This window comes from Canis lupus, chromosome 15 (assembly GCF_011100685.1).
Source record: "Canis lupus familiaris isolate Mischka breed German Shepherd chromosome 15, alternate assembly UU_Cfam_GSD_1.0, whole genome shotgun sequence".
Classification (NCBI taxonomy): domain Eukaryota; kingdom Metazoa; phylum Chordata; class Mammalia; order Carnivora; family Canidae; genus Canis; species Canis lupus.
In genome coordinates this window covers 36011826-36024356 of record NC_049236.1, presented here as the reverse complement: position 1 = coordinate 36024356, position 12531 = coordinate 36011826, and the positions used below count along the sequence as shown (strand labels likewise).

At 38.7% G+C, this 12531-nt stretch overlaps 1 protein-coding gene across 3 annotated transcripts in view; it reads left to right on the top strand.

The window, feature by feature from the left end:
* Positions 1-12531, top strand: part of CCDC38 (coiled-coil domain containing 38) — a 46433-nt gene that overhangs the window by 16487 nt on the left and 17415 nt on the right. For all 3 annotated transcript variants that reach the window (XM_038558697.1, XM_038558696.1, XM_038558698.1), the window contains exons 5-10: positions 114-178; positions 2145-2308; positions 2452-2532; positions 5155-5315; positions 6769-6858; positions 7732-7789. In XM_038558697.1, the coding sequence (XP_038414625.1) occupies positions 114-178; positions 2145-2308; positions 2452-2532; positions 5155-5315; positions 6769-6858; positions 7732-7789 (619 nt within the window). The remainder of the gene's footprint in view (positions 1-113; positions 179-2144; positions 2309-2451; positions 2533-5154; positions 5316-6768; positions 6859-7731; positions 7790-12531) is intronic.

Here is a 12531-nt window from a genome sequence, read left to right as displayed (position 1 = left end):
TTTTTTAAAGTCAGATACAACCTGTATCCAGTAATTTAAGTACATAGCTTTTATTTTATATAAACTCCTGAGGGTTAGAACTAAACCTCAGTCTCTTTCAATTTTCTTTGAAGGTGCAGACACAAAAAGGACACTTCATGAATTTATTAATGACCAGAGAGACAGGTTTCTGCTGGAGGTAGTAAAAATAATTTCTTTCTCCCATTAGTAAAACAGAAGACTTGCTGCAGAGCGTTGCCAAATTTCACCCTTGACATTTTACTTTTCCATTACATGCTCCAGATCTATTGCTCCTCCTGTCCTTTACCGAACAACTTCAGCTGGGCTTTTGTCATTATTCCACCAAAACTACTTTTGTCAAGGTTCTTGGTGACTTTCCCATTGCCAAGTTCAAACTGTCAACCTCATGGTCTTCCTTTTCCTTCCCTTTCAGCAGCAGTTAGATCATTTGGTCACTTCCTCTTTCTTGAAATGGCTTCTTCAGCTGGTTTCCAAGGATCCACTGTCTCTTGATTCTTTCTCATCACTGGCTGCTCACTCCTTCACAGTTTTCTTTTCTTGTTCCTCTTCTCCTTGGTCTCCAAATGTTGAAGCACTCCTTGCTCTGTGCTCTCTCTGCCCTCCTCCAGGCCCCTGGCTTTATAGTCCACTTCCCTATTAACAATTTCCAAATTTATGTCTCTACCCTGATCCTTTTCCCTGAATTCCAGACTCACAAAGGCAACCGTAATTCTTACCATAGCCACTTAGATGCCCAGTGGGCACCTCTGCTTTCACATTTCCAAAATTTTGCCCCTTCCATACTCTTCCCTACCCCCGCAGATTTGCATCTCGTGGTGTGCCCCCATCGCAGTGGGTAGCAATTTTCATTTTTTTCCAGTTGCTTGGGAAAAACCTGTTGGAGCTATCCTCAACTCTCCAACTTACAACCCACATCCCAATATACTTTCAAATATATTTTCTCGGGGATCCCTGGGTGGCTCAGCGGTTTAGCACCTGCCTTTGGCCCAGGGCGCGATCCTAGAGTCCAGGGATCAAGTCCCGCGTTGGGCTCCTGGCATGGAGCCTGCTTCTCCCTCCTCCTGTGTCTCTGCCTCTCTCTCTCTCTCTCCATGTCTATCATAAATAATTAAATAAATCATAAAAATATATATATATATATATTTTCTCCCAATATATCCATACACACACTACTTTTCATGACCTCCTCTGCCACCACTCTAATCCATGTCACCAATATCACTTGCATGAATTATTGATATAACTTCTGAATACTGGTATCCTGCTTCTACTTCTGCTCCCTACAGTCAGCATATTCTCCACACATGCCCCTCCTCTGCTGAAGACCGCTAGTGACTTTATCTGGTGCTCCCCAGTTGTTACTTCTTTAAAATTATCTCATTTACGTATTTTAAGTTCTTTTGTATTTTAATGCATGTGACATTATAATTTCTTTTTTCAGGCATGGCATTAAAAACCCAAGTGAATGATTATATTCTGTACTAAAAAAATAATAAAATAAAATAAAATAAAATAAAATAAAATAAAATAAAATAAAATAAAATAAGAGCTAGATGTCAAAGTTGTATTGGGGATCTAAACAGGGTTCTTGGAGGCTGGTTCAATACCCCTAGCCGTGTGCAGTTTGGAGGAATGTGGCATAGACATTAGCAGGGTTAAAACCTTATTTTTTCATCCTACTTCCCAATGGAGGAGGCTTGGTAACTGCAGACTGCCCAGTTTCCCAATGCCTGAAATATTGGAGGGATATTGTGGATAATACAGGTAGACTTGCTCTTTGGAGTAATATGTATTGTTTTTTATTTTAAATTTTTTTAAGGATAGAACCTGAAGGGATATGGAGCTACTTTTGATTTGTGGGACACAGCCATGGTGGAACAATAATTGAGCCTCTTCATAAAAGGGAAAGAGGAATTAATTGGTCTCCCTTCTAAAGTTCCCAAAATAAAATTCCTCTATGAAATAAAGGCTGTAGTCTCAAGACTTGGCATGCTATTGTTTCTAAACCAAGTGATCACTTACTATGCAAGTTATTTCCCCCTTTATCATGAGAATTTTGAAATGTACTAGCAATGGGCTAGAAACGTGGAATAATGTTGCACTTCTGTTTTTAATATTCGCAGTATGCCCTGTCAACCAAAAGAAATACGATTAAAAAGTTTGAAAACCACATGGCAGTGAAGGAACAGCAACTCATAAAAGCAGAAAAAAAGCTCCAAGAAGATGCAATGGCCTTTGAAGAGTTCCTTCGAGAAAATGACCAGAGATCTGTAGATGCTCTGAAAATGTTCGTTTGGTTCATTCTGGCCAAATTGCCTCCTCGCCAACCCTCACTCCCCCCCCCCCCCCCCCCCCCCCCCAGTTTCTCAGAATACAATGCAACACAAAACAAACTAACAAATCCCCTTGTTACCCCTTGTTACTTTTCAGGGCAGCACAGGAAACTATCAACAAGCTCCAAATGACCACAGAGCTAAAGAAAGCCAGTATGGAAGTGCAGGCAGTGAAAAGGTGAGCCCAGGGCACCCTCTTTTCCTGCTCAAATGTCCAGACCCTGTTGAGACTTACTTGTGCCTCACAAGACCTACGTGGTCTTCCTTATCAGTTGATCATAAGTATGACCTCCTTTTTAAACAAGTAACCTGTCAATCAAGGGCCGGCTGTCTCTGCCTGGGTATCAGAGCACAGTGACCTCTGGCTGAAAAGTTCCTGTAACTTTCTCATTGTAGAAGCCTAGAAATGGGTTGAGAAGAAGCAAGCCTGTGTTAAGAGTAAACTGTAAATTATTTTCTAAGTGCCTTCTCTCCTTCATTCTAAGGGATATTTCTTTCCACATTTTAACATCTCTGAAATTGGGATTCATGTTTACAACCATCTCTCAACTATAATGGGCAGTATTTTTTTATATTCATACTCACACTTAGTTGAACCTAAAATCGATATTAAGGATTTAATAATGACAGGATCCATAATGACAAAAATTACAGGAAGGATAATTGGGATAAAATTACTATACTACCTACCACTCTTTCTTTCTTTCTTTCTTTCTTTCTTTCTTTCTTTCTTTCTTTCTTTCTTTCTTTCTTTCTTTCTTTCTTTCTTTCTTTTTTTTAATTTTCAAGCCCAGATGTTTTCTTTGGTGGTCAAGTGTATCTCATTTGATCTAATTTTAAATATCTAAAGAAGCTTCCTTCTATCATCATTCTTGGACAGGAATTTCATGACGCAGGAGACACTAGTCTTGGTATCAAGTCATACCAAAACTTGTTTGTTTGTTTGTTTGTTTGTTTGTTTGTTCTTTTTGAGGCTTTGATACTTAGTGTTTCCCTAAAACCAAGTCTTCAAGATTTGGGAGAAGAGGAAAACAGCTTGTCTAAAATACAGCAAATGAACTGGATGGCAGTTTCTTTGAAACCAATTGTTATTGACAGAATGTGTTTTCAAACACATTCTGGCTATGGAAGCCTATTTTGGTAGCCTGAAGTTGAAGGCATTCCAAGGTGGAGACTTCCCTTCCTTCACTCCATCGTGTAATTAGAAGATTCTGCTCTATTTGTAGAACCAGAGTAGCAGCTGCTATGCTTGCAGAGAGGACTGTATTTATGCACGATGGCCACCCAGCAAACAGCCTTGCTGAAAAGAACTTGCTCAATTAGTGTATATGTGTCTCGTCATCCTAGAAAGGTGCAAAAGGTCATGAAAAACAAGCTGGGAACAGCACAAAGGATGCAGGCACCTGCTTTTATTTCCTTTTTTTCTCTCTATGGGCTTGGTGTGGCCCAGGAAGGTCCTCCACTGCAGGTAGGGCTGGAAATCTGTTTACAAAGGGAAAGGGAGCTTGTTCTGAAGCTTTTGCTTGAAAGCTGTGTAATTCTAGCCATTTTAACCCTGCTCTTGCAGCACATTTGGGAGGCTTCTTTCTTTAAAAAAAAAAAAAAAAAGATTTTATTTATTTATTCATAAGAGACCCAGAGAGAGAGTCAGAGACACAGGCAGAGGGAAAGCAGGCTCCTCACAGGGAGCCTGATGGGGGACTTGATCCCAGGACCCTAGGATCACACCCTGAGCTAAAGGTAGATGCTTTGGGTGAAGAGGAAAACAGCTTGTCTAAAACTGCCATCCGTTCATTTGCTGTATTTTAGACAAGCTGTTTTCCTCTTCTCCCAAAACTTTGGGTAGCTGCCCAGGTGCCCTGGGAGGCTTTCCATCTAAAAATAAAGGGGTAGTAGAATGAGGGGCTCCCGTCCGCCTTCTGTGTGATGTGTTGAGCCAGTCTCTTACAGACTCTTTGAATCTCACTCTCACATCAGGGCTTAAGGAAGGCCCTGACTGAAGGAAATGCTGAAGCTGGGGATACGGTATAGGAGTAATATTAGTCAGGACATGGAGAAGGGTATGACTCAGGAAGCCTCAGTATGGGTGGGGCTCCCTTTCACAAGGGCCTTCACTGTTTATTTAAACATTCCTTCAAGGTCCACTTTGTAACATGGTTACGGGAAAGCAACGTGAGGCTGGGGAGAGGCTTTCAGCCCAAGTCCCTGGATATTGTTGGCAGAAGCTTGGGCATCAGAGTCAGCTAGACCCGGGTGTGAGTGCTGGCTCTGCACTGGACAGCTGGACAGATGACTTTGCAAGTCATTCATCTCTTCTTCCAAAAGACAGGAATAATACCTATTTTATGGTCCTGTACAGAGAATGAAATGATGATGCCTATAGTGCATCCTCCATATTGCCCACTCCACAGTAGGTGCTCCTTGGTGTTAGTTTTCTTTATTCTTTTTACGGAAGTACCAACTTCTGCTACCTTCTCATTTCTCCCTATGTCTAAAATTTAATATATTTCTCTAAAATAAATGAGTAAAACTATCATCAGTCCATTCCATGTGTATATATCCTTGACATGTTTTATTCAAAAAGCACTCCTATGGGTTTTTTCTTCTCCTCTTATCTTATTGACACCCATATTTTTATAACCATACTAACCATAATTTTTGCTATATAAATTATTACTCAAATACATGATCAAGGCAACAAATTCTGTGAAATCTTTTTTTTTTTTAAAGGACATGCTAAAAAAAAAGGACATGCTTTCACACAGATATTTCTAATGATATCTTCATTTCTTTTGAGTAGTGAGATAGCAAAAGCAGAATTCCTTCTTAGAGAGTACATGAAATATGGATTTTTTCTGCTGAAATTGTCTCCAAAACACTGGCAAATCCAGCAAGCACTGAAAAGGGTGCAAATGACAACGAGCAGAGACAGTATGAATGTTAGTCTTCCAGTACTAGCAAGTGAGTCACATATTCTTAATTTCAATTAAATGTCCCTAAGTCTCAAATATTGTTTCAATATTTGTTTGTTCCTTATTAAACTGTCAGAATTTCTATTTTAAGCAAAACCTGAACAAGGATTCTACTATCTCTAATATTATTATTATTTTTAGAAATTTTATTTATTTATTTATTGAGAGAGAGAGAAAGGGAGCATGCGCAAGCAGGGGGAGGAAGAGAATCACAAGTAGGCTCTTTACTGAGCGTGGAGCCCAAGTTGGGGCTCTGTCTCAGGACCTTGAGATCATGACCTGAGCTGAAATCAAGTCAGTTGCTTAACTGACTAAGCCACCCAGGTGCACCAGTATTACTAATCTTTTAAAGTCTTAATCTATTATCACAGAGTCTCAGAAATTAACACAGAACAGTACTGGTATTATGAAGTCAGCTCAAGGGGCCCAAAATAGATCTATTTTATATATATAAGTTGAATAAGTGATCCAAATGAGGTCACAAATCAAAAAAGAAAACTACCCCTTCCAGCAACATGGGGGTAACAAGGACCAGACTCACCCTCTTGCCCCCCCAAAAATCTGAAAAATATATGAAGCAATAGGCTTCAGGCATCAGGCATCAAGGAGAGAAACAGAGTGATCCGTGAGAGAGGAAAGGCAAATGCTGGCCTCAGCGCACTGCCTGGGAAGCATTTCCAGGATGTGGCATAGGGAAGAGGAACCCAGCAGTGCTCATGTATTGAAGATCAAGCAAAGGGTGCAGGGAGGCTGGAGTTCCCAGAGCATAGTACTGGAGAGGAGAGAGCTATACAGAGAGTTCTCTGCAGAGTCTTCAGCTGAGAGCAATCCTGAGACTCTGGGGTAAGACCACTGACCCCATAGAAGCCAGAAACCTACAAATCAGGGAAAACTCTGTTCCAGGGAGCTGACCAGCACCCCAGTGATGGCTGTCCTGCTCAGTACCTCTCACTGTGCTGTGATTAAATCAGATCATATGCACAGAGTATTGAGCATGGTAATGGCACTTGATTAAACTCAATATAGTGTTTGACAAAAGAGAAAACATATAAAAAGGAACATCAGGAAGTAATTGCATTTAACAGCTTAAAATTCAGTGCTCCTAGACTTGTCCTCTAATTAGAGGATGCTCAGAAAGCAATGAGCTTTTCAGGCCAGAGGAGTGAATAGCTGACACTGGGATTATAGAAGTTATGAGAGACTGATGCAGGAAATAAAAGACCTGCAGGTCCTGCCCTGGAGGTCAGTTCCCATCCATCCCGCCTGTTCCAGAGACCAGCCCTTGCTGCCTGCATCATACATTTGTCTGTTACAATGTCCCCATCCTATATTTCTGTCCCTTTAAATTTTCACAGTAACTCTACCTTCACCCATGAGACAAACCTCTCATTCTCAGAAATGTTTTCTCCCCTTTCTCTCTCCCTTTTGTTTTTCATTTTTAGAATTAAATAGAAGGAAAACAGAGAGCAATATTGAGGAATCCAGGAAGATATCATTTTCAGATGACTATTATATGGAAAGAGGTAGCCAAGGTAACATCAGAGATTTGGGACTTCACTCATAGAAGTAAAACCAGAGTTCCATCTCAAATTGGAAATCCAGGATGTATAAGCTAACCTGGCAAACAAAAAGTGGGTGTTCATATTACCCATAATCCTTACAAGCTAGGAGTTCCATTTCTTTCTCTTTGATATTATTCTAAAACTTGGAGAAGTGATGACTGGACAGGACAGGCAAAGAAGTAAAGGGCAGAGAACCTGTGGCAAGTTATCCCCTCCACGGGATGTAACAATTGAAGTGTCCATCATTTCTATTTTTTGCCTTAATTTAAAAAAATCTGTGATTAGAAAGGGAGACAAACAAGAGACTCCTAACTCTGGGAAACAGACAAAAGGTTGCGGAAGCGGAGGTTGGGGGAATGGGATAACTGGGGGATGGGCAATGAGGAGGGCACTTAATGGGATGAGCACTGGGTGTTATACTATGTGTTGACAAATTGAATTTAAATTTAAAAATGTAAAAAGAAAATCTGTGATTATGTAACAAATATATATGGTTAAGTTAAAAAGAACTATGATTTATATTTCACAATTTATGCCCCTGATTTGGGACTATCAAGAATTGCATCATGTTTTTGACAATATGTATTCTGCACCCACCCCCACCCCCTACCCAAACCAGTGCCTTTGATTTTATTCTTAGACTTGGAACCCAATTTCAGTAGAATGAAAGAGCTTGCTCCACTTTCTAGGATTATTGTTCTGATAATAATAAAAAGAATGGGTATACCAATGCAGGAAAAAATATCTTGCACAAATAACAAGGACTCATTTCTAATTGCATGTTATTTCTTTTCACCTCTACCCGCACCTATGACATGGACATCGCCTGGACATTTTGAATAGGAAAACCACGCAAGAAGACCACTCTCACCCTAGAGAACAGGAAATCATCCTTATCAACGTACGGTACATACTTGACTAACTCTCTTGGAAACTGTGAATGTTTTTCAGAAAAATATCCCTTTTAGCCTTTCGTCAACATATACATATCACACATCCGTACTCCTCCTCAGATTCTGGAGGCAGCGGTTGCCATTTTTGGGTGCTCCAGAGGTGACTGAGCTCCCACATTTTTTGATAAGTGCCTGCCACTGCTATTTGCAGAAATTGCCTGTCCCCTGCATCTAGGGTTTGGCTCTTTTAGAGCCATTGCTAGTTGTTTATTAAGCTACTCTGCTGATCCTTGTGTTTGCAGTTTTACCATGTTCTTCAAAATTGTTGAAATAGGATCGCAAAGCTTTTTTGTTTGTTTTGTCCCTTGCTTGATTGTTAACTCATTCATACTCATTATTCATAAACTGCTAGTTCTCAACCTTGGCTACTCCAAGGGAGCTTTAAGAAAATACATTGATGTCCAGGATAGGTACACTGGCCGCCAAGGAGAGGATCTGGGCTAGTACCACAGTATCCATGACAATCCCATATGACAAAAGTCAACACAGACACTGTACTCTAAATTTCAGGAACCCAAGGTCACTCCATTTCTGTGGCATTTAAGAGTCAATGTTTTTATTTTGCTTTTAATGAATTTTTGAAATTTTGAGATAGTTGTAGATTCACATATAGTTGCAAAAAAATAACACAGAGCGATCCATGTGCCCTTTACCCAGTTTCCCCCAATGGTAACATCTTGCAGTATATTACAACCAATATATTGCCATTGGTATAGTCAAGACACAATTAAGTACAGAACATCACCATGAGGATTCTTCATGTTGCTTCTTTGTAATACATCCACTTCCCTCTCTCCTCCCCTTGACTCCTGGAAACCACTAATCTATTCTCTATCACTTCAATTTTGTCACTTCAAGAATGTTACATAAATGGAATCATACACTATGCAACCTTTTGGGATGGGATGTTTCATGGAACATAATTCTCTGAAGGTTCACCCAAGCTGTTGGGTCTAACAATAGCTGGCTCCTTATTATTGCTGAGTAGTATTACACTTAACCCTTGAACAACATGGGTGTGAACTGTGCACTGTCCCTTATATGTGGGATTTTTTTTATATAGTACAGTACTGTAAATGATTTTCTTGACATTTTATCTAGTCTACTTTATTGTATGAATATAGTATATAATATATAAAACATACAAAATATGTGTAAGGATTCAGGTGAATAGTAGGATATTGGTGGTTAAGTTTTGGGGGAGTCAAAAGTTACATGCAGATTTTTGACTGTGTAGGGGGTTAGGGCCCTCAATCCCCATACTGTTATCAAGTCAACTATACATGATATGGACACACTGCAGATTAACTATTCACTCACTGAATGATATCCAGATTGTTTCCAATTTGGGGCTATAAAGAATAAAATTGCTATATATTTGTGCAACTTTTTGTGTGCACACCCTTTCCATTTCTCTGGAATAAATGCCTAGAGTACAATTGCTGAATTGGGTGGTAGGTACATGCTTAGTTTTTAAAGAAACTGCCAATTTGTTTCCCAGAGTGGCTACACCATTTTGCATTCCCACCAACAATGAACAAGGGATCCGGTTTCTCTACGTTCTCATCAGCAGTTACTGTTTTCATTTTTTTTTAATTTTAGACATTCTGATATATATATATATAAATATATATATTTATATATATATCTTATTGTGCTTTTTTATTTTATTATTTATTTATTTTTAAATATTTATTTATTTATTTATTTATTTATTTATTTATTTATTTATGATAGACATAGAGAGAAAGAGAGGCAGAGATTCAGGAGGAGGGAGAAGCAGTCTCCATGCTGGGAGCCCGACGCGGGACTCGATCCCAGGACTCCAGGATCGCGCCCTGGGCCAAAGGCAGGCACCAAATCGCTGAGCCACCCAGGGATCCCCCTTATTGTGCTTTTTTTAAAAAAAAGTTTACTCCTGGATACTTTTTTATTTTTTTATTTGAGGATAGTGAACATATAATGTTACATTAGTTTCAGGTGTATGACATGGTGATACAATGATATGCTCATCAGGGGTGTAGCTCCCAGCTGTCATCATACAATAGTATTATGATATCATTGACTATGTTCTTTCTGCTGTGCCTTTTATTCTTGTGACTCATTCATTCCATAACTGGAAGCATGTATCTTCCATTCCCCTTCACGTTGTGCCCATCCCCCATCCCCTATCTAGCAATCATTACTTTGTTCTCTGTATTTATAGGTCTGATTCTTTTTTTTTTATTCATTTGCTTTATTAGATTCCACATGCGCATGAAATCACATGGGATCTGTCTTTCACAGTCTGACTTATTTGACTTACCATAATACCCTCCAGATCCATCCATGCTGTTGCAAATGGCATCTCATCCTTTTTTGTGGCTGCATAATATTCCTGTCTTTTGTGTTTTATTTGCATTTCCCTAGTAACTAATGGTGTTGAACATCTTTTCATGTACTTGTTTACATCTTTATGTCTCCTTTGGCGAAATGCCTGCTTTCTAAATGGATTGTTTTTGTTTCTTACTGTTGAAATTTGAGAATTCTTTATATATTTCTATATTAGCCCTTTGCAGATATGTGGCTTGCAAATATTTCCTCTCAGTCTGTAGATCATCCTTTCATGTTCTTACCAGGGTCTTTTGTAGAACAAAAGTTTTTTATATTGATGAAGTCTAATTTATCAATTTTTTCTAATATGGATCATACTTTTCATATCAGGCTTAGAACTTTTTGCTTAGTGCTAGATCTCAAAGATTATTTTTCCTGTTTTCTCCTAAAAGCTTTTATAGTTTTACATTTAAGTCTGTGATTCATTTTAGGTTAATTATTTTTTAATAAGCTGTGAGGTTTAGATTGAGGTTCTTTCTTTCTTTTTTTTTGGCCTCTGAATGTCAATTGCTTCAGCACCATTTGTTGAAATGGCTTCTCCACTGAATTGTTTGTTGTTTTTGTATCTGTGTCAGAAATCAGTTAGGCATTTTTGTTCAGGTGTATTTCCAGATTCTCTACTCTGTTCCATTGATCTGTGTAGCTATCTACCACCCATACAACATGGTCTTTATCATTATAGCTGTTAATCTTGAAATCAGACTGATTCTTCTTCATTCCTCTTTTTAGAAATTTTGTTAATTATTCTAGTTCTTTCGGCTTTCCATACAAATTTTAGAGTTATCTTGTCTATATCTACAAAAAAAAATCTTGCTGAAACTTTTATTGAAATTATGTTAAACTTTGTTAAGGATTGGATTATATCTCCCAAAAATAGATATTAAAGTTCTAATTACGGTACATATCTATGAATGTTACCTTATGTAGAAATAGGATCTTTGTAGGTATAATCAAATTTAAGTCATGAAAGTGAGCTCTTAATCCACTATGACTAGTGTCCTTAAGAGAAGAGACAGAGGTGCAGGGAGTATGCCATGTGACAAGAGGCAGAGATTGGAGAGAGGCACCTATAAGCCAAGCAACACTGATGATTGCTGGCAACACAAGAAGCTAACAGAAAGGCATGAAAGAGATTCTTTCCTGGAGACTTAGAAGGGATCATGGCCCTGCTGACAGCTTAATTTTGGACTTCTAGCTTCCAGAACTGTGAGAAAATATTCCTATTGTTTTAAGCCACAAAGCTGTTTGTGGTACTTTGATACAGCCGCCCTAGGAAACTAATTCCAACCTGTACACGAATTTGGGGAGAATTGTCATCTTTACTATATTAACTCTCCCAATCCATGTCTTTCCATTCCCATTTGGATCTTCTTTGATTTTGTTTATCAGCTGTGCGTAGTTTTCAGCATGCATGTCCCTGTACAGGTGTTGTTAGATTTACACCTAAAAGTTTCTTTCCTATTTTTTTTTCTGGCATTGTATTTTTAATTTTAATGTCCTTGGGTTCATTGCTAGTATATAGAAATACAACTGATTGTTGTACTTTTATCTTATGTACTGTGATCTTGCTGAGCTCACTTACTAATTCCAGGAATTTGGAGTTTGATTCTTTGGGGTTTTTTAGATCCCTCTGGATTTTCCATGTAGACCATCATGTCATCTGCAAATAGAGACAATTTTATTTCTTCCTTTATGATATGTACCCCTCTTATTTCCTATCCTTGCCTTGCGGCAGTGGGTAGAACATTCTATGTTAAATAAGAGTAGTAGGAACATACATCATTGCCTTGTCCATAGTCTTAAGAGGATTTAGGTTTTCACCATTAAGTAAAATGTTAGCTGTAGGATATTTATAGATATAGATACCCTATCAAGTTGAGGAAATCCTCTCTATTCCAATTCTCTTTTTATAATAAATGAGCATTGAATTTTGCCAAATGCCTTTTCTGAATCTACCAATACACATAGTAACATGCAAATACCATCTCCACTCCTCAGAAAGTTCACCACTCTCATAGTCTCTTTCATTCATTCAACAAATATTTATTGAGTGCCCTGTGGATTCAACAGTAAATAAAAGACAGTCTCTGCCCTCAAGGAGCTTACCATCTAGTGAGAAAACAGACAAGGGATTAGTCAGTTACAATATAATAAAATGCCATTGGAAGGATAGGCAGAGTGCCACAGGCATGCAAAGGAGGGACCCTTAACCCAAATGACAGGTGAGGGAGTAGGAGACAAAGAGCAGGATCAGTGAACACTCCAGAACAGGTGGCGTCCAAGCTGAGTCTGGTGAGAAGACGAGTAATAAAGGAGG